This window comes from Haliotis rubra, unplaced genomic scaffold (genome assembly GCF_003918875.1).
Source record: "Haliotis rubra isolate DU_JTF1 unplaced genomic scaffold, ASM391887v1 Scf404, whole genome shotgun sequence".
NCBI lineage: Eukaryota > Metazoa > Mollusca > Gastropoda > Lepetellida > Haliotidae > Haliotis > Haliotis rubra.
Window position 1 is genome coordinate 765832 of NW_025767085.1, and position 23814 is coordinate 789645.

Genomic DNA, 23814 nt, shown 5'->3' on the forward strand with positions numbered 1-23814 from the left:
CCAATGAGGCACATATGAGATAACTTATGTTAGGTTACCGTCTGGAATACAGACAGATACTCTGAAATACATGATACGTCTACCGTCAGATACGCGGTGATTCATTAAGCATTCATTATTGTTTCTGAGTGAGTGAGTGAGTTTATTTTTACGCCGCATTCAGCAATATTCCAGCTATATGGCGGCGGTCTGTAAATAATCGAGTCTGGACCACACAATCTAGTGATCAACAGCATGAGCATCGATCTGCGCAATTGGAACCGATGACATGTGTCAACCAAGTCAGCAAGCCTGACCACCCGCTCCCGTTAGTCGCCTCTTACGACAAGTATGGGTTACTGAAGATCAATATTCTAACCCGGATCCTAACGGGTCTATTGTTTCTGAGTGAGTGAAGGAGTTGTATTGAACGCCGCTTTGAACAGTGTTTCTGTGATGTCTCGCGTGTCAGTCCAATGCCGGATGAAAACGAGAGGTGATCCGGACCACATCAGTTCACCACTGTCGTCATTCTACTTCCGGGCTGCGCAGTTGACATCAATCAGTGATTCGTAAGTAAAGAAAGAGAAGTTAAATCTACACTTTAAATATGTTGCGTCTGTTGGTTTCACCAAACAGATAAACATCTAAAAACTGCACAGTTTAGGGGCTGTAGTTTATATCTGAGAGAGTGTGATGTAATTGGAATACTGTCAACCTTAAACGTAACTCTCTCAACCATCAACTGATACCATCCATCGTTTGGAAAATGGTTACTTAATAGTTTATGAGTTTCGTGTAATTTTTTATTGTTAAATCACTGGGTACAAATGATCAGGAACTATTGATCAGAAACTGTCGATCAGAATGAGACGCCTGCATGGTGGAGTGTAAAGGACCATCTTCTCAATGCTTTATCCTCCTATTAACTGAATTAATGACCTACTTTTACATGGCTCATAACTTGCCTTTTAAGACTGAAATGGACCTGAGTCTGAAAAAGCACTATTGATCTGTTCGATTGTACTAATTGTCAATATTTCCTATCGAGCGTAAATGTATCGGCTTCCTTTAAGGACAAACATCATATTCAATATATTATTGAATAGATTATACCTTATTTGCGTGATCAAATAGTTTCATTCGCTGTTGACAAATACTTGAGGTTCGTTTTACAAAGGATACGAGATGTATGCTCATATTTATATAGTAACCCACAGCATCAAGTATTTGCACTTCTTATAAGGGAATCCGGATCTCCTCTGGGCTACGTTTGTGGGACACGTTTAAAGGGTAAGGAAAGTAAGGCGAGGTTTAATGCGCAGCGGCGAGGGTCTTCGCTCATAATACATTCACTTGTTTGACTGGTCTAGACTAGCGCATGTATTGTCACATATGTTCCTGAGGACAATGTTAAACCAAAGGGTTTACATCTCTTGTAGTCCAAAAACAAGCCTTCGGTGAGAAAGATGAAGCGAGGTTTAATATCGGGTTCCGGAACGTTGCACTCATAAAGCGAGCGACATCGCTCTGTGTGTGTGTGTGTGTGTGTGTGTGTGTGTGTGTGTGTGTCTCGTCTCTCTCTCTCTCTCTCTCTCTCTCTCTCTCTCTCTCTCTCTCTCTCTCTCTCTCTCTCTCTCTCTCTGCGGTTGCTTGTGAGCATATGTGAGTAGGAAAGAAGGAGTCTTGATTATTGCTTGTGTACAGTGCTGCCAATCCCACTCAAATACACTCGAGCTCATTGTCCGCGCCGACCAGTCGTTGTTCCATCCAACCTTTAGTTTGATAAAGCCGGGGATCGAAAACGTACGCTATCCTGAAGATGCTCTGTCGACACGTGGTATTGACAGCATGCATATTGGAATATCACTCATGCGATACGTGTTGGGGCGTCATTTCAACAGAACGGTATATGAGGCATGAATATACGGCCGTTGGGTACCAAATAATTACAGCCATTGTTGGAACCATATCGCAGCAATGGCCACTGCCATATACATCAATGCACAATTAGAAAAAAACGAAGACAATCAAAGGGTCGATACACGTGGTTGTTCTGCACATGAAACACCATGAATACACATCCAAAAAGTTTGTTTATTCCGGTGGCTAAAACGTTGTCCATTAGGGATCGTGAAACGGCGATGTCACGCCTCCTGCAACTGATGCACAAAGGAACAACGTCGACTGATGACTGGACACAGGACAATCGGTAACAGCCTTGGCAATCATCAATTGCACATATGAAGACGACTCGTGAAGATCCGGGTTAGAATTGGTCTTCTTCAACCCATGCGTGCGTAAGATGCGACTAACGGGATCGGGTGGTCATGCTCGCTGACTTGGTTGCTACATGTCATCGTATCCCAGCTGCGTAGATCGGTGCTCATGCTGTTGATCACTTGATTATCTGGTCCAGAATCGATTATTTACAGACTGCCAGACAGCTGGAATATTGCTGAGTGCGGCGTTATACAACGATCAAACAAATAACATATGAAGACTTTGCATTCGACCCATCATGGCACGTCATCAAACAACAGCTGTCAGGGGCCCCGAGGGTCCAAAGCTCTCGTCGCGCCACGACCGCCGTACCTCCTATACTATAACATAGATTTACAACAGTAGGACTCTTCATAAGCCTTCGTCATGTGCTGCAAAGATGTAAAACAGCATGGGGTTTAGCTGTATAGCATATTAGCCATAAAAAAGAAACTGTGCAATGTTAAAGCTCTTGTCAAAGTGTCCACAAGGGGCGTAGGTAGCATTATAAAAAGCCCAGGCTTACACATGGTTGTTGCTAAAACAGTTGGGCAAGCACTCAATACTGTCTAAATATAAAGCTTTGCAACCTATCGGTCTTACCCGAATAAATTGGCTTGCTACGCGCCTGTCCATGAACACTTGAATAGGTGGATATAGAGATCGTATGAAGACAGCATATACAATGACATTGGCGGACATGAGTCAAACAGCAATGTCATAAATACAATAATGGTTATGCTCACCATGAGAGTGAACAGCAGTGTATAGTGTCTTTCAAATGGTCATGGAAGACTTGAGGATTGACTCGCCATGTTCTCTGCAACTCTGATTCTGGCTGATTTGGTACACGGCGCTGCATTTCATCAAGCTCTAAAGTGCTGTTTGGAGGCAAGCCACAGCAGGTCTAGCCGTGTGAGGACGGGCATTACCCTGTTGAGATGTTAATCCTGGGCCATGACGTTGAAGACACAGAATTGACATTGCCCTAGAATCTGATCACTGTAGTCCACACCAGTCAAACTGCGCTGAACAACACGTAAGGTGGTTGACCGAAGTACACTTATGCCTTCCCAAATCATCAAGGAACCATCCCAAGAGCGACTACACTCCAGGACAGATGCTTGAGCAAAACACTTTCCACGACGTCTGTAGACATGCTGACGTCACTACGGTAAATTTGATATCCGGACTCGTCTGTAAAAACAACAATCCTCCTCCGAGGTTGAAGGACATGATTTCGGAACGTCCTATGACGGTTTTCACGAGGACGTAGCGTCAGGATAAGGTATTTGACAGGACGACATGGTCGTTTCTCTTAATGACATATGCCTGTTCTGACTGTGCTGGGATGGATACGCCGAAGTCCTGGAATGATCTGAGCAGTGCCCACTGCAGTCTGGAACCTGTGCCGGAGATGGGTCACACGTATCCGTCTGCCCTGTCTTGTCTTGTTGGACGCGTGGATGTCCTGCACGTGGGCGATCGGCAACGTCATTATTGTTCTGAAAACGCCTCATCAACGTGCAGTCATCTGACGTTTAGACAACGCCCCAAAGACAATTCCAATAGCCTCATGACGTATGATGTGCAACTGAGTTGAATTCCAGCATTGACTGAATCAGGCCAGTTAATGATCTTGTAACCCTATCAAACCACATGAATTAGAATGATTCTGCCCATAGAGCTAATAACAGACTGAACTCTTAAACCTTCTTTGTTCTTATGGACATTGTATGTTTCAAAATGACCACACTTGTTGATAGAAAAGCATGCCCTAGTTCAAAGAAGACATGATATGCCTGCAGTTCTCAGGTCAGTTAATATTCAAATAATCAGTAGAACTATGAAATAACTAAACCTAATAAGAACACGGCTGTATTATAAAGTGCATCTGTCATACTAATAATCAAAACATTTTTTAATACTTCGGCATTAACTCAGATACGGATGAGGTATAAAATATATTGAGGGCGAAGATAAGATTCACAGGCACTTGTATAACGCACATACAATGCAGGTAACGGAATCACACTTGGGGCCATCTTAGGATGGGTTATCGTCTCTTTCCAAACTGAATAAATACGTTAAACCAGAAATCAGTACGTAAGAGAAATCAGGGTGAAACCAACAAGCAAAAGGGAAAACCATTACCAATTGTTCAAGAAGATCAGGTTCTTCCTCCAGCAGCTCGGGGAAGTCTACACATTGCCTTCACTATCCCGTTGAGTAATGGTTCTGACTTCACACGGGTCATTCTCGGTGAATTAAACTCGACCTTGACCTACAACACCATTCCAGTTCACACCAGCAACAGCTAAAGGTAATTTCTAGTCTGAAGAATACTGACTTCTTTGATTGGCATTCTAGAAGTTGGGTAGGTGAAGAATGAGGAATGAGCAATTATGGATATACAGCTTCTTTATTCTGTATAGGCGACGTTTCGACATAGATTCTAATGTAATTGTAACTTGCTTGACAACGACATTGGAATCTATGTCGAAACGTCGCCTAATAAGAACAGAATAGAGAAGTTGTATATCCATAAAAATCGTCCTCATTCTTCTTGAAGAATACTGCTTTGTTATCTTGGAGTCGTCCTGGGCAGTCACAGCAGCGGAGAAGGATTCGCAGCGTACTTTGGGTGAAACTCATTCATGACGGTGATACCTCATTTGTCAGACACCTCAGTTGTCAGACACCCCAGTTGTCAGACACTTGAGTGAGGGTGGAGAAGGCTCACCCCTTCAGTAATAATATATCAGTTCGAACAGTCCTAATTAGCCCAAACTCTGGTCACCAGTCCCCTAATTAGATAATCCCCTGTTCTTTATTCGTTTTAGGCCATCGACCATGTACATTATTGAACATAAATATAATGATATAATGAAAGTGGCAATGATTATTCAATGCAGAGAGACAAGCAATATTTAACATATTTTATTGCATTTAGAATAATTCCATGATCTTCACTGCATACTAGTAACGTATCAGAATAAAAGGTAGGGATATCAGAAAATCTACATTGGGCAGACAAACAAAAACATCTTCAACTAAATTATCATTACAATTTCTTACAGCAACACAAACTTTTATCTATACCCTGCCTACGACCAATTGTGTTTTGAATAGGTAATCTAAGCAAACATAAATATCTCCAAAACTCCCTATTTCTAATATTCATGATTTAATATTCAGTATCAAAAACCGATTTTAACTGGAGATAATATTTTAACCTATCAGATGTACTGATCTTATTAAAATTACCTGTATATTACATTCACATATGCGTTTCTAAATGTACTCTTCTGATTTTTCAAATATTTAGTTCAACACGAAACACAACTCTATATATTCATTCAAAAATCGATTTGTAAACCCTTGATCATTATCGATAGTAATACGCGTTTGTATTACAAACTTTACATAATGCTGCATATGTGTAGTCCAAATATTATTCTGTTTGTTTGTTTTTTTGCTATTAGTAACAGCTGTCACGATAACATCTTATTCTTATCCTCCGAAAAGAAAATGTTGCATATTCAAACATGATTACCAACTTAAGAAAATATCCTTATTCCATATCATGGTTTATTTAGTAGCAGCTGTAACAAATATAAAACTGCAGCAACGTCATTCAAACACAAGAAATTGAATACTTGACATCCAGTGAATTGTCAATGCTGTGGTCAAACGTGTGTCACACTCTTGTCAAAACTAGACGTGCTGAGTACACAAGCAAGTCAATACAGACGCCACCCAACAGAGCGTCTTTGTTCTAGGCTACTGAATAATATTTTCTTAATGACAGTTGATAGGCTTTATCAGTTATTCACAACTCTACATTCTTTAGACGGGAAGGTCATATAGTACAGGATATCATGCAGACCAATCAACCTTCATATCCGAACCTTCAGCTTGGTACATGCTGAGAAATTCATTCATTCATTCATTCATTCATTCATTCATTCATTCATTCATTCATTCATTCATTCATTCATTCATTCATTCATTCATTCATTCATTCATTCATTCATTCATTCATTCATTCATTCATTCATTCAGGTTCAGGACAGTTTCCAAAATAAGAAATATTACCCCCGGTGTACCGAGAAAACAATATATGAAATAGTGGACTTACTGATAGCGTACATTTAAATACATTTAAATACTTTTTATTCTTTAGACACCGTTTAAGAGCACAATGGAGAACACACTGGGAAGGTAAATGTCTTCACAGTGTGTACCCCATTGTGCGATAATGATCGGCTTCCCCCTACATTGTTATACCGTTAATCTCATAGGCTTCATCCTTACATTGTTGTCTTTGTACATTAATCCTATCTAATTGGCTTCGTGATTATATTGCTATCTTTGTACATTCTCCCACCTTGCTTTATGTAAGCATGTTTTATCTGTATATATATGCACTCTGTACACTGACTCGGCATTCACCTAATGAAGGAGCAAGAGCTCTGAAACGTCGTATAAAGAATAAAATGAAGTTGCTATCCATAAAACGTGCCATGTTTTCATTTTCGCCCTACTTCTAAATGCCCTTTAAGAACTACACTAGGCACATAAAGAAACTGTGCATACAAAAATCTAAATTTATCGAACCTGTGTAGACACATAAGGATTCAAACTCAAAGATTAGTGACATGTTTCCAACATGCATGCACGTGCCACGTTCCGTGACGTCAGTGGGTTCGTCCTTGAGACGTGCAATACGTTGTTGCACGTGCATTCCGGGAAAGAGAAACAGAGCAAATGAATGCCACACAATACTGTCACTTTGGAAAGCTCAACCCCTGCCCTTGCAATCGTTCAAAAAATAAAATGGCTATTGAAACGCATAGCATGCCAAGGCTCACGTCTGCACAACGTCATGAGGCCATTGGGGTGGTCCTTGAGGGAATGTCTCAACGACAAGTGGTTGCACATTTCGACTGCCACCGGAACACCATTTCTGCACTGGTGAGACGCTACCAGAACACAAATTACGTCATCGTTCTGGACGTCCACGTGTAACAACGCCAAGACAGGACAGATGGATAAGGATGACCCATCTTCGCCACAGGTTTCAGACTGCAGTGATGACTGCCCGAACCATCCCAGGACTTCGCCGTATCCACCCCAACACAGTTCGACAACGTTTACGTCATCACGGGATCAGACCACGACGTCCCGCCATACGGCCTATCCTGACACAACGTCATCGACAAGCTCGCCGAATGTGGTGCCGAAATCATGTCCGCAGACCCTTGTTTTGGTGGAGAAATGTTGTTTTTACAGATGAGTCCAGGTTTAACATTTCCCATAGTGATGGACGTCAACGTGCCTATATACGCGTGGGAGAACGTTATGCACAGGCCTGTGTCTTGGAGAGGAATCGCTTTGGTGGTGGTTCCGTGATGATTTGGGGTGGATTAACAGCACGCCAAAGAACTCCTTTGGTGATTGTTCAGGGCAACTTCAATGGTGCGGGCTACAGGGATCAGATTCTTCGACCTGTGGCAATTCCTTTTCTGCAACGTCATGGCCCTGGGGGGTTAACATTCCAACAGGACAATGCCCGCCCTCATACGGCAAGGGTTGCTATGGATTTCTTGCAACACCACAACGTTGACTTACTGCCTTGGCCTGCAAATTCACCGGATCTCTCTCCGATAGAGCATGTTTGGGACGAGATGGATCGACGTCTACGCCGTCTTCCTCATCCGCCAGATAACGTCCTTGACCATGCAACTGAACTTGAGAGAATCTGGCGTGACATCCCACAAGCCTTCCTTGCACGTTTCATAGGCTCTATGCGTCGTAGATGCACTTCTGTTCTCAATGCCGATGGTGGACATACCCGTTATTGAGCTTGTGACATGGTTGTTTGACCCCTGTCCCGCTTGTGGACTCGTGACGTCATTGTGATTGACTTTTCAATTGAAATTCTCCCGACTTGTTATGGTCTCATGATCCCTCCATTAAAGTTTATATGGACCTTTGACATTGTTATCGTACTGATCAACTGGGATAATATTTTGACAATGCACAGTTTCTTTATGTGGCTAGTATACATTGAAAATGTTGCAAAAACACATTAAGGTAAAAAGTAGGCATTCCCATTCTATAAATGGTCACTTTTCAAAGAAAGGGTTACGAGTTTCGACTTGTAGCTGAATGATAATAATGAACGGATCGGAAACACACCAAGACGGTAGTGTAGTATTACAGTAACTGTTGTGACCGTCAACGATCCTGAAGGACGATAGGTTCAACAAGGGAAGTTTTAAAGATGGTGTGTTTTAATCAGTTAATACCATCCTGGTTTGTCAGACATTAATTCACTCGATGAACGTGTCTTCCAATGGCGATACGAGGAAGTCGTCTGCGTTCATCTAACAAGTCTGTACAGGTTTAGCCAACATGGTATCCTGCATGACGGTGAAGCAATATGATGTCCAGACGTATTCAGGGCCTGTTGGCCATGACATTTTATGGATTTTATGGATGTCGTCCTCAAAAGAAACTGTCGTCGAAATGACTTGAAAGCCCAGTTAGCTAAAGGTGTCAGTATGTTGTCCCCTCTGCACCGTCCGGTGATTCTTCCTTGCACAATATGGAGCGAGCTTCGCTAAGTCATAGTGATACCAACCCACACCATAACCGATCCACCGCCAAATCTATTATGAGGTCCCAGGTTGACATTGGCTGGGAGTTCACTTCCACGTCTCAAGTCATGACCACGCCCACCAAGGAAATGCCAAGCGAATTTGGATTCCAATAGCCTGCAACAATTGATGAGCTCGATTTAAAAGTGCCCGGTTCAAATGACCCGATGCTCCATGAAATATGTCGATCGTCAACATCGAGAGTGTGTTGGTACCTTTCCCGTCAGCTAATCGTTGATCACAGACTGTGCAGTGTTGAGAGTAATGGTCACTGCACCCTCACCTGACAGTTTTCAGCATGCCAATAGCCCTAAGATGAATTCTTCCAAGTTTGTCCAAATCAGGAATGTCACCCTAAGAATTTACTGCATTTAGGCGTTACTGCGTGCGGCACAATCAAACGATAGGATATGTATGAATACAAAATCATACAACACAGGGGACGAAATAACAGTAACAACATTTATTATACTTGAGGGGATATTGTAAGAGCATAGTGGCAAGAAAACGGTTATGTTACGTGTCGACTTCAAAAATAAAATGTCCATACCATGCTGGATTAGTTGGGTTTTTTTGTTCCAGAAGATTCTACATTACACGTGACACCTAAAAGCATCTGAAAATACTTCCACACCACTGCTTACATTAGATAGTAATATGTTCGTTGATAAAACATACAAGATAATTATACTAATTTACAGTAATTATTTGATACATATACAATATCCTGTAGCAATAACTTCCACCTCTTTTTAACATACCACACAATGGCTAACTTTGTGTGCTGGCGATTAGGTGCCTGACTCTTAGGTTGTGGGTTCGAATCCCGGATGGGTGGGTAATCTGTATTATCTGTGTTACGCGTTTGTGCATTTGGTTCATGACCGTTGGTTGGTTGGTTGTTGTTTAACGCAACACTCAGCAGTATTCCAGCTATATGGCGGCGGTTTGTAAATTATCGAGCCTGGGCCGCACAAATCAGTGATCAACAGCATGACATCGATCTACGCAATTGGGATACGATGACATGTGTCAACCAAGTCAGAGAGCCTAACCACCCGATCCCGTTAGTCGCCTCTCACGACAAGAATGTATTCCTGAACATCAATTCTAACCCGGATCTTCACGGGTTAATCCAGGAAGTGACTCGGCGCAACAAAAGTACTAGAATCTGTACTTTACTGAGAAAGTGTAATCCCAAATATAACATAGGTTACATTTGACACGTTCTTAATGTCATTGTGTCGTCTTTGAATCTTTCCATTCTAAAGTATTTCCCGCTCTTTTGAGCAAAACTTTGGGTACATAACCTCCTGATCCTAAATCCGTGTATGTCTACCATCATGATGTTGGACCTTAAATTGTTCTCTGTTATGCCATTTACTGCAAATACCTTTACATAGACATAGGTCATTCAGAATCCATATGAACTCACTGGATGTTTTAACAATTAGAAAAATGATATGGCCTGAATTGAAGTTCACAATAGTTAAAAACCTCTTGTTGATAATTCATACCAAAGTTATGCAATATACGAAAACAATTCAGTTTACATTTCAGTTCGAAAGGTTAAACGTCAATACAATCTCACCAAATGGTATACGTAACATTTAAATCAAGTTGAATTCCATTGCGTTATCAACTTTTGTCGAGCAAACGAATAAAAACATATTGTTTCGTTCAACGTATCCTTACTAACATAATAAGAATTATTACGGCCCAAGTTCGTAGTAGATAACATTTATCACAGTCTTAGTACCTAGTTGGGTACAATGTGATAGAACGACATAATGTAAATGTGACCTCCTGCTATCAATGAAACTCTCCTGAATCAGTTAATCACAGACTGACTCAGGCACGAGCTGATAGTACGTCCAGTCAGCACTGTCTTGTTGTCCATCAGTCTCGGTGAACAGAAGCTCACAGTTGATGGCCGTCGGCAAAGCGTTCAGTAGGTAGTTCACACCTTCACATTCCGCGTAGTTGAGACAGAAGGAGAAACAAGCTTGTAGAAACGGTGCATTGAGTGCCTTCATCCGTTGAGACGTCTTTCTTTTTCCTTGGTTTGTACGGAGGTCTCGAGAGTTAACTAAAACAAACAACAGTTGCAGTAACGTCAACATCTTGGCAATTAAAATAACTCTCCTTATCGTCTAAGTATCTTTATTGTTATATAAGCTTTTTGAAATAAAGAACAAAACTTAATCGCCGATCTGTAAACTGATTATTGAGTTTTGAGTTCGCATGTAACACTGACAAATCAGTAACAATGTTGCTGTAACATGTTACACCGAACAGCTGACAAAGTCGTGATAGCATGCAACATCGACCCATCATCGACAACCTAAGCATGATGGGGTGACAATGTCGTCCTCACAAGTAACTTGCAACTATCAGTTAACAATGTCATCTTCCCGAATACGATTGTATCACTGAACCAGCGCCGGCAAAGGTATATTATCATATCTGATAATGAACGATCAACTGGCAATGTGGTCCTATCACTGAACGATCAACTGGCAATGTGGTCCTTATATGTTACACTCAAACATCAACTGGCAATGTCGTTCTATCATTTTACACTGAAAGATCAACTGACAATGTCATCTTCATCAATTGGTAATAGTACAATATCAACCAATTCAGCTGTCAAAATCGTACTTCTTCAGAATATATATATTATCCATGCAGATCTCCATGGAGATGGATGTGGTGCCAAGCAACCAACAGAAAGGTTTAGCGAACTATATCCGCCCACAATGGCCATATTGTTCTTACCATTGAAATCTAAATTAATTTCTGATGTGTTTCAATATTGTGAATATATTTTGATACAAAATATGTCCAATGCTTAATAACTATAAATGTATGCTGAGATCTGATATTTGTGCTGAAGATACAAACCTTGAGTGTGGTTGACCGCAGGGAGAAGTTTCTACAACAAATCATATGCATCAGTACATCTGTGATTAAGATCATACTGCAGCGGAATCTCTGTTTCCAGAATACACTTCCTGTCACCGGTAGTTCTACATTAGAACTTGAGTAGACTATATATTTGTTCCATGCAAATATTTCTACTCGCAAAATAATGATAAAAGTGACATAGAGAAATACTGAAATACACGTTTTACGATACCAGCTGTCTACCTGTGTAGACCGTGAGAATTCTACTGTCTGTGCCTGGTGCTGTCTGTGTAAACGTTTATACATTAACTGTTCTGCGATACAGCCAAAGTTCAGATAGAGGTTTAAAATGTATACCAGATGCGACTTTAGTTTGTACTAACTGTCATTACACATGCTTTGGTTCCAAAAGACAACAGTTGTACCTCTCTTACTCTAGCTTGGTCAGAGTTTAATGTGTACATACCGTAGCGTGAAAATTTGTGTATATTTTCATATGCATAAAGCCGTTTTATCAATTGAATTGTAAAAGCGGCAGCGATAAAATTGATCTATGTAATTGGAAAATTGCATTATTATTTCTTCATCATAATAAGCATTCATAAGTTTCTTAAATACTCCTTTTAGCCTTTAGATAATATATATACTCATGCATTTATGAGTTATATGTATTTTATGTTTATGAGTCACGAAGAGCACTTACATCTCTATCATTGGCTTCAAATGCAATAGAGTATGCATTACAATGACTGAAGCCCTGCAAATACACAGCCAACGGCTTTCCTCGTCTGTGTCTCAGGACTCTGGCCTCCGTATTATCTGTCACCGAATAGAAGCAGGCTGAAATATTGGTGCCCGTGACTGGTATCCACGAAGGTCCTGAGATGACAACGTCGTCCAACAGAATGTCGCCCACGCCATCGTTCTCAACCATGATGACAAGATATCTATGAGAGTCTGAGATCACTGTATCGTCCGGCACTGTGATTGTGTAGACGAGGTCCCTCAGTGGAAGAGGATGAAGCATGTAGTTGGACACATCACCCTGGATAGTGGGTGATTTACCTGATGCAGTTGTCATAGATACGACTGCTGGTTTAGACATTTCAATCAATTTGAACTGATTTCGCTCAATACGTAGTCTAGCTATCTCCCTTGCATTCGTAAGTTGTGTCGTAGTTCCATCAAATGAGATGTCCGTGTCTGCTTGTGTTGAAACAATGTTTATGTAGTCCTTAGGATTAGATAAACGTAGCCCAAAAGCAATGTATTTCGTGCCTATTTTGTCTAAACTTAACAGCTGAGTTATCTGCCCGTCCAAACACAGATTGCTAGATGATTCAGTCCTGTTTACTCCGGTCAAAACGGCAATGGGTTTGTTAGATGCAATGTACATTCCAGAAAGTTCGTTAACGGACTGAATCTGAAACGTTTGGTTTTCCTGCAGTGTGATTGAAAACTCTCCTGATAATGTCTGTGGGACTCCATTTACTACTGCAGAAATGGTGGGATGCATGTCTGGAAGTGTGACCTTCACTTCAGTGTTTTGGAAAGGGGAGACTACTCCCACCGTAGCTGCAGATTGGGCATTGTAAGAGTCAGGCGCCACGACTACATACTCCTTTCCAAGTTGACTCGTCTCTTTCACTTGATACATATCAAGGTTCGACGCTTCGGCGTTTAGTGCCAACACTGTGACATCGTCGGAAGCCACGACGCGGATGATCCTGTTTGACGTCCTCGTCCCTGTAGGCATCTGAACATCAGCAGGCAATGTGAACTTGGTTCTTTGTCCTGGGTCAAGCGTGAGGTTTTGGAAAGGAGCGGCGGTATTTAGGTACGGAACAAACACTTCAACTGTCACTGGCTGTGGACGTGATGAGGTAATGTATAGGTACATGTTGTGCGAATAGCCAACGAAGTTCTGTGTAAAAACCGTCACGTATGTTCTTTCTGAAATGAAGATTGACACACTGATCAGTTTCACTGAAGATTTAATGTATGATTTAACCATCGGGAATACTTCTCGGCAACATATTCATGTCCTCCGTCACCCATACATGCGGATAGTCGAAACCATTTACAATAATGACGTATCTACTTTAGAAGAACATGGAAATACCGTTTATTGCTCTTGGAAGTCACACTAGACCGACTCACTGCAAGCAGTTTACGAATAAGTCCTATTGGATTCAAGAGAAGAAAGTTTCCGCGTGTGTAATTTAATTTGAAACCTCTTTCGTCAGACATTTGTCTTATTGTTTTCTTTGAAAGAATAGCGGTGAATACACCGCAAAGCTCCTGTCACGTCCTGGTGACGTAGTGATGAAATCATTATTATTATTATTATTATTATTATTATTATTATTATGTTATATAGATTAAAGATGAAAATGCAGCAGAGAGGGTTCGGGTGATCCTGGCACAGTCAGGCTGGTAAGGCTCATCGTCAGCTCAGGGCCCTCGCCCCCTCTACACACAGCCTAGACAGCGAATGGGACTTCTCCAAGGAAACACTGCCTAGTCGAACCCACCAAGAATTTTCCGGAGAATCTTGTTACGACGTAAATTGTAATAAAAACGCAAATTGTAATACTTGCAGCAAATTGTAATAAACTTGACGTAAATTGTAATAAAAACGTAAATTGTAATAAAAATTGACGTAAATTGTAATACGCAAATTGTAATAAAATTGACGTAAATTGTAATACTTTTCGTTGCGGTAAAATGTAATAAATATTTACGTAAATTGTAATAACAGTTTTAATCACTCGTAAATACGCGGGTGTTTGTTTTTCGTTGCATTTCATACATCAAATAAGCTTGTTAGGGCGATAACTCAAGAAAGAAATGATGGATTTTGTTCAAATTTGGTACCAAGGTATATTGGCGAGATTCACCGACACAAGTGAAATGGAGTGACCTTGAGATAATTTTCAAGGTCACAGCAAAAATCTGAGGGTTTTGCCAATATAAAGATTGTTAGCGCGATAACCCAAGAATGAATTGACAAATCTTAGCTAAATGACGAAAATGATATTCGTCCTGATATATAATCGATATAAACTGTCCTCTGTATCATGTCTTTTCGCAAATATCTTTTGAGGTTTTGATATGTATACATATAAAGTGGGGGTGGGTTTCTAACGGGTATATCTAACACACTTGCATGCATGTAGAGTCGGAGAGGTGGGTGGGTGTTCTAACGGGTATAACTACGAGGGGCGTTCAAATAGTAGTCAGCCTCACCTAGAATATGATACAAATGCAGCTGTTTTTTATGTTTTATTTTTCTACATATTATCTGTCAGCCTCAAGCAAATTGGTTTTGCTATGTTGCAGCCTCACGATCCCATTTTGTGAGACTTTGTATCTTGGCTTGGTACTCCCAAAAAACGTAAAATCTGCAATAAAATGCATCACAAACTTCAGGAAACAAAATATGCTATGTTTGAGATTGGTAGAAGTCGTCTAGAATCAAACTTAGATATTAAACTGCACAAAAAAAGCAATTTGAAACTACAATCGCTTGTTCAAATGACTCCCCATTCTGTTTACTGAAAGAACTCGAGAAAGAAATGATGGATTTTGTTCAAATTTGGTACCAAGGTTTATTGACTGGAGATTGGAGATTTACCGACACCACTTGAATTTTGTGACCTTGAGGTCATTTTAAAGGTCACAGCGAAGGTGTAACAGTTTTGCACATGCCAAGCTTGGTAGCCGCGAACTCAGGAAAGTATTAATAGATTTTGATCCAATTTTATATCAAGGTGTATTGGCGGGATTCCCCAACACCAATTGATTGGGAAACTTGTGCTCATTTTAAGTTCACAGTGAAAAGTGTTTTGCACATGTCTAACTTTTAGTGCGAAAATACAAGACAGAATTAATATGTTTTGCTTTAAAGGTAGTACCAAGATGCGTTGGGAGTATCGTCTAACGCCAGTCGAATTCAGTGACCTTCGGATTATTTTCAAGGTCACAGCGAGTATTCTTGGATATCTCCAAACCTAATGGATGGAATTTGTTCGCATTTTGTATCAAGGCATCAGATGACAGTTTCGGTAACGTTTACATAATTTTCAGGGTCAGACAGAGGATAATTGCTACATTCAGATATCGACATGTGGCGGGGGTAATAGCTATATGTTTGTGACAAACGCTTTGTCATTACTAATTTTCAAATTTTGTTAGCATATGGTTTCTATAATTTCATGTTAATTCTACCAGCTGTGAAATTATTCGTGACACGTCTTAAAAAGCCAGAGATTATTTGTGTATGTTTCGAAAATTAAAGTTAATTAGTTTTCATTATGGAGTTATTTTCGATGTTGACGCAAGGACATATTTTACGAGCAATAGCTTTCAATAATTTAATTTTATTTCTATTACATTTTGAAGTTCTTCATAGCATATCCCAAAATAACAGGATATTATTTGTTTACGCTTTGAAATGTACGTTTCTTTTCTTCATTTTCGAATTATTTTCAATGTTGACGCAATGACATATTTGAAGTTAATTTAATGTTTTAATCATATGTGATTTATTATGATTTATGTTTCGATCATACATTCATATATTGCGTTGTCATAGTTTAACCTGCTTCGTATTATTTTCTTCATCATATTACTACATATTATTGTATTTTTATGAGAAGGAATTTTAAGTTACATTTGCTAAGGATATCATAAATCGCTGGCGCCTGGTTATTCCTTGCCACATAGCAGTCAATCTGTCTCCTCATTTGTTGTATTTGATTGATGCATTTAAAATAAAATGTAGAAATGATATTGAATTGCATCATTTGCTTCAAGGAATCGATCAGATGTGCTCGTTATCAAAGTAAAGTCAAAACTTCTTTCTGTAAGGTATACAGTGGAAGTTGACACCTTAATTGTTATGGGTAGACCAAAGAAATCATTTATTTAGTTTCACCGCTCAAAATACAACAAAGAATTCAACGGGTGGCATTAACCTCAAAGAATGATAATAACAATGCTTATAACATACGAGGGCAAATTTATCGGGGATAATTTGTTTTCATGCGATATGCACCGGGTAAAATATCACTTTGTCATGGTGACATGACATCATGAACAATATTATGACGTCACGTTGCTTCTAAGAAGCCGCCTTCTAAATACAACGATGACGGGGAGCCTGCCTTTGTTGGAAAGTAGATTATCGCGTAATTTCCGCAATTAAAGACTTCGTTAATAAATAGAAAATTATATTCGTGACCATAATATGCTAGGTTAACGAGCTAAATATCGGCATATCCCTTCTCTGATTTCGAAAATACCAAGATTTAGGCAGTTGTGTTGTAAACTGATATTTATCTTCTATAAAGTCGGCTATATTCAAACCATGAGAAATGTCGTCAAATAATGTCTGATGACAGTTACCAACGTCCCAATAGTGTCCATATATTTTAGAAATCTATAACAATAAAGCACAACCTCACTACTTTTTTGATAAATGACAAAGGATTAATCAACCATATTAAAAGGTTTCCAGGGTTGAAGGACGAAGCTCATTAAAATCTATTGCCAGCTCCCCTTTTAGAGACTGATAAAAGGTTCGAAAATGTGGGTCATAAATGCATGAAAGTTTTTATTGTTGTTCATACCCGTTAGGCCTCCCGCCTCTACATGTATTTGAGATATAACCGTTAGAACCACCACCACCCCCTCTATGTCTTAAAGTATGCTAGATATACCGTTAGAACACACCACACCACTTTTCTGCCCATTTATTCAATTGGGCTAAATCATAGTTGAGAGTTGCTTCTATGGATTTTACATATTTTCCCGCAACACCGATTGATGTGTCATCGGCCAACATTATTGTGATATTTTGTAAATTTCCAGGTAAATCATTGATATATACAAGGAACACAAATTAACCAAGGGCAGATCCTTGAGGAACCCCTGCAGTAACATTTAGTTTTTCATAATGTTCCATTAACAGAGACACACTGTCGTCTATCAGGGCCCGGTTGTTCAAAACTCGGTTATCTTTTAACCAGCCGTTAAGTACATTTAACCGACTGTTACCTAATAACAGAGGGTTATCTTGTTGTTCAAAACTCTGTTAACTTTTAACAGGCTGTTAACGTGACGTTAAGTTAACACACCTAAGGACCGCCGCTAACTTTTTAACAGTGTGGTTAACTCGCAAATGGCGTTCATGGCTAACACTGCTTTCATGATGCCAGTTCAGCAAAGAAAGGATAGGGTGTATCGTGGACTGGACTTCGATATTGGAAATTATTCTGACGAAGAGTTACATACGAAACTGTATCTATGCACATCATAGGAACTAAAATACATGTTGTACAAGTACATGATGCCTACGTTTCATCTTTTAACACTTGTGGAAAGGTTTATATATGCTTTACTACACTAAATGTGTGAATTTCTTCTGTAAATATTATTCAAACAAACACTTTCAAAGAATATAACACGTATACCCTATACCCACGTATGATATGATATTGAACAAGGCTACTTGTAGATAATTAAATTAGTTTCATGGAAAAATATCCGAACGATTACATTATGATACTGAAAGTGTAATCGGCGGGATATGGTGATTGTGTATACTCTTATTCTACCGACCTTCACTTCAGAGAAATTGCCAAATACACTCCCATTTTAAGATAGAGAAGAAGCCAGAAATGCCGATTATTACCGTTGTCGTTCTGCGTGATTTTGCGTCAGTCATGGCGTCACGCAGCACAGAAACTTGACAGTTTCGTGTAAACACATCACATTCCTGTATTGTATCTATTTTTAATTTCCTATTTCTTGCTACTATGCTCTTTCCATGCAAATGGGTGTCTGAAAATTTGAGAAAATGCTACACAGTGTTTTTTCGAAATTTTCTTTGTTTACATTTCAAACAGGTGTTGTCTTTCGAGCACAGCAGTTGTTTCCACCCCCAATATCTTTCGTTTCACTTTATCTAGACACTTGGTATTGGTGCCAAAAAGACCAGTTGTAATTAGATTCTAAATGTATGAGGAATTCAGTAGGGCTGGGACGAGTAGGAAACAATGGAATCGAGTACCCGCATGTACGTACCCGAATCGGAATCGAGTACCCGGAAATGTAAGAAATACATTCGGGTCAACTTTCTGAATATTCAATCACGATTTGACAGAGATTATTGTAGAAAACTTGAACAGTTGGTAATAAGACATTAAAACTAACCCCAAGCTATTTAATTTACGTCTGTTTAACCAATATAGAGAGTAACACCATTACTTACACTCCTCGTTATAACAACGAACGTTTTGTTCCTGCTGCTACTGTAACTTAACTACTCACTGCTCATGCACATATAAATTACAGTCATTAAAACTATGCTCCATTAATTGGACAATACCAATGATGTACAAACCCGTGAATTTCCGGGTTAGAATATGGATCGTCAGTAACCCATGCTTGTCGTATGAGGCGACTAAAGGGATCGGGTGGTCAGGCTCGCTGACTTGGTTGACATATGTCATCGGTTCCCAATTGCGCACATCGATGCTCATGTTGTTGATCACTGGATTGTCTGGTCCAGACTCGATTATTTACAGACCGCCGCCATATAGCTGGAATATTGCTGAGTGCGGCGTAAAACTAAACTCACTCACTCACTCACTCAATGATGTAAATGTGTGTTACGTCAAAAAATGAAAAAGACAAGCTATTGTCTGCCCTTGTCATTACAGAGCTCTCTCCCTTTCCGGATACTCGATTCCTAGAAATAGGACTCGATTCCAGCTGTACCCGACCCGGATTCGAGTACCCGAGTACCCGTCCCAGCCTTAGAATGCAGTGATTCGTGAATATGAAATACAAGTGATGTAATTGGCGTTTCAATACCGGCCTTCGCGAAACGTGATTTTGTAAACACTATCCAATAGGGCGCAAAGTGCACTTGGGCGTTCGTGTGAGTGTATTCATGAAAACATCTGAACACGATTCCAGGCTTATCGGCAACGTTTCAGAATTATTAGTGATTTTATTAAAAACTGATATCATTGTTAATTAATATGCTATTTTTGAAAGTCTATACTCCAAGTAATTATCCGATTTTGTTTTAATATGTCCGTCTGGCATCCCTTCCCATAGATGGATTTTAATTATATTTTTACTAATCATTTCAGCAATAGGCCTAATTTCTTTTTTCATTCTTCGAATGTTTTAATTGAAGCAAATCATCTTTTAAAAATGCTGCATTAATTGATGAAAATTTAGTTAGCATAAACATTGCTCTCGCAACTGATGTGTAGGAAAATAAACATAACATTATTATGTATCTATTTCTGTTGTGAGTGATATGCAGGCCTACTTCGTAGTCACTTTGATTAAATGTTATATTTGAATATCGTAACCTTTTTGTCACAGCGAACACAACACTATCTCTTGTCATATTACACGATAATTTTTGGAATTTTTAACTTATTTTATAACAATATCTGAATGCTAATGTTATACACTGATAGGTTCATATAAGGAATACTATGGCACAATAGTATTTCTGTGCCGAATCGTTGCAGCGTTCTATAATACCCTTATGAAATATAATATATGTTTTCCGACCGTGAAGTCATTAACAAGAATTATGCATTTTCTGCAGTCACTTGTGAATTGAACTAAATGAAGGTTCATCTGATTAATGAGTATCGAGGAAATTATGTTCATCTATAAATTAGACGCAGCTTCATGTTTTTCAAGACATCTTTCCGGAATATGCGTCTGTGAAGGCGTTCATATAATGACGATTTTGCACAGTATTATTCATGAGATTCTTGTCAAAAGTAAGGTCGGATAATAGATCGATTTTATTCAGCAGTGTTGGCCCTGGGGCCTATAGTACGATTACAGTTTACGTGGTGCTAGTAACATATTAAGTTTTTTATTGGTAATAATTAAATTTTTATTGTGTTCATTAAAATTCTGGCAATCTGATTGGTTAACTGGGAACATTTCTTTTGATTTCATTTCCCAAGGAATCTAAAAAAATAAGCCACGCCCACCGAACCGGACTACTTTCGGACCTGAGGAATGTCGGGGAATACCTTTACACAGCGAGGGAATTCCCTTGCACTCGGGTACCTTAATGAACTTTGGATAAACATTGAAGTGATACATTGTGGTTAACATAAACAAACAACTCAAAATCATCCGTGAACGTTAATAAAGTGTTTATTTAATAAAAAAGTGTTTGTCATAATACATTATTTGACTGGTTACTGTGGTTACCACGTGCAGTCAGAGAACGGTCGTCTGCAACTTGTCTTGTTTACATTCCAACAAGATGGCCGATTCCAAGTAGGGAAGTTTCGATCTGGGGAATTTTGAGTCGATTTTCGAAGATCAATCTACCGGAAACGTTGCAACTCTTAGCACGGATAACATCGATTTTCCGGATGATTTAGACCTGGAAGAAATTGAAAGTTTGTTAGAGATAACAGCATCAATCAGATCTACAAAAACATCGGCAAATCACGAGATGACTAGTGCAATGCAAGTCGATGATAAGCCATCCCAAACACATCGTTTCAAACGTTTATCAAATAATGATTTACTTCGAATGGACGACTACAGACAATCAACATCCACAAAAAGAAACACAAAATGGGGTGTTAAACTATTCCAAGGTAGATATACACAATTCTTATAAATATTATTTTCAAATTCCATCCTACGTATATTTTCTCAAAACGAAAGACAGTTCATCAGCACAAAGTTGTATTTTTAAAAATGGAACAATTATCAGAATGAGATTAAATTATGTAGATCTAACCGAGAAAAATGATTTGCTATAAAGTTACCTAGTTCAAAGTTTACATAGTTGGGTCTGTCATAGTCAGGTTTCTAGATATTGTTTTCGTTCTGTTTATTTAGATTGGTCGTTCGAGAGCGAGGGGAGGACTGTGGATTTTTCAACAATTACACCAGAGGAACTTAACACAAAGTTGAGATTTTTCTACACTGAGGCACAGCCTAAAAACCAGGAAACAAGATGTGAAAATATGCCGGCTGCACATGCTGCCGAGTATCACAAGAACACTTTAAAAAATGTTCGTTCTGCCCTGAAAAGACACTTAAATGATATCGGGAGAGATATTGACATTGTAAGAGAAAAGCAGTTTAAGTCTGCAAATGATATGCTTGATGCCAAATTAAAGTACAATGTACAACATGGCTTGTCACGTCCCACACAACATAAATCAATCATTGAAACAAGTGATCTGATGAAAATTAGCACTTATCTGCATTCGGCATCCAATCCTGTTATCCTCCGGTACAAAGTATGGTACGACTTGGCCATCCATTTTGTAAGTCGTGGTCTTGAATTTCACCAGCAGCTTACGCCCACATCCTTTGAATTTGCTACGCGGATTCATACAGTTTGCACATTGGTTTTTAGTTTCATACCTCAATGCAACGAAAGAAATACACAGTCAATCCTTAATTGAATGCATATTTCAGATAAAAGCTATGGTATTAATTACACAACATGTACATGTATATTGTTTGATGTTACAAGATTTGGCAATGTGCGTTCATACATTACAATTTTTGACAGACTTGGCAAATAATTAATAAATGATATTGATAGCATCTTCACGACTTGGCCATACAGTCATGACAATTTAAGGAGTGAAAAGTGAGCGATAGGTCTTGTGGGAATTCAAAGATTCATTAAGACTGTAGCCGTCTAAGCGTAACTCTGTGTGTAATATTTATACATTTTCTATCCACTGACAACATGCTTCTATTATTAATATTATTTTCATCGATTCATCATATTTTATCTATAGCTGTGCTATAGTTTTTCATTATAATGTCTTTTCTGTTGCTGGAATTGAAGTAACTCCCACACAGAGCTGGGATCATATGTCTTTGAAATATAAATTATGCAAACGGCTGGAACCTTGTGTTCCAATACAAAACGTTCGTAACGCTACGACATTCGCATGCCTATGATAAACTATAGAGTTGGCCTCAACCATTGACTGGATTACATTCTTTTCGTCAGCAGAGAAATTTCGACTTCTCTTTTTCCTTGGGGTGCAGGCGACAGTATGCGTTTCCATTTTTGGTAAACCGGAAGTAAACAGAAAACGGAACTATGGGGTATATGGAAGCTAACCAGTGACGTTAACCACACTGTTAAACTTTGACGGCGACGTTAGCTAACGGCATGACTAACCATGTTCTGAACAACGCATATTTAACGTTCGGTTACCTAACGGCAGGTTAAGGATTTAAAACAGCATACAGTAAAGGTGGTGATTATCTAGGACTGAGCATATATTATGATAAATGTTTATGTTGAGATGTAGTAGAATGACTAGCAGTAAAACCTGACTGGAATTTACTTCAAATGTTATGTTCATGGAAATGGTCGTGCACATGCTTTACCATTATTCTTTCAAGGATTTTCCAAAGGATAGGTAATATTAAACTAATATGTCTGTAATTAGTTGGGAGGGATGCATTCCTTCTTTCAAAATAGGAGTAACATTACCCGTTTTCTACAATGTAGGAAATACAGTCACTCAGTGATATATTATACAACAAATAAAGAGGTTCGGCTATAGATGTACAAATTCGTTTGAACACTCTCATGTTAATGCCATCAGGTCCACTAGATTTGTTTGCTGGTAAGGTCTTATCAGATACCTCCTTTTCGGTTACAATGACATTTGTTATACATTATATATACAAAATATTCATTTAATGTTTGAGCTTTATCCAAATCTGTAAAACCTGAAGGTATCCCAGAATCATCAGTGACAGAAGAAGGGGAATGGGTCCCGATGAAGTAGTAACAACCTGATTGAGTAGACTGAAGTGATAAATAGTTATCAAAAATAGCTTAAAAGTTTCCCTTGGCTATTCTTTTCAGATTATTTACTTTATTCCTTTGCTTTTTGTATTTAAATAGCTCAGAAGTATTCAGAGATCGAAATGCTTTTTTCCTTAGACG

The 23814-nt window shown here is 39.1% G+C and overlaps 1 protein-coding gene across 1 annotated transcript in view; it reads right to left on the bottom strand.

Annotated features, from left to right (window-relative positions):
* Positions 1 to 10070: 10070 nt before the first annotated feature.
* The window catches only part of LOC124287688, a 31408-nt gene continuing 17664 nt past the window's right edge, over positions 10071 to 23814 (bottom strand). The window contains exons 2-4 of the mRNA XM_046724194.1: positions 12517 to 13766; positions 11811 to 11841; positions 10071 to 10995 (exon numbers count right to left, since the gene is read on the bottom strand). Of these exons, the coding sequence (XP_046580150.1) occupies positions 10742 to 10995; positions 11811 to 11841; positions 12517 to 13766 (1535 nt within the window). The 3' untranslated portion in view covers positions 10071 to 10741. The remainder of the gene's footprint in view (positions 10996 to 11810; positions 11842 to 12516; positions 13767 to 23814) is intronic.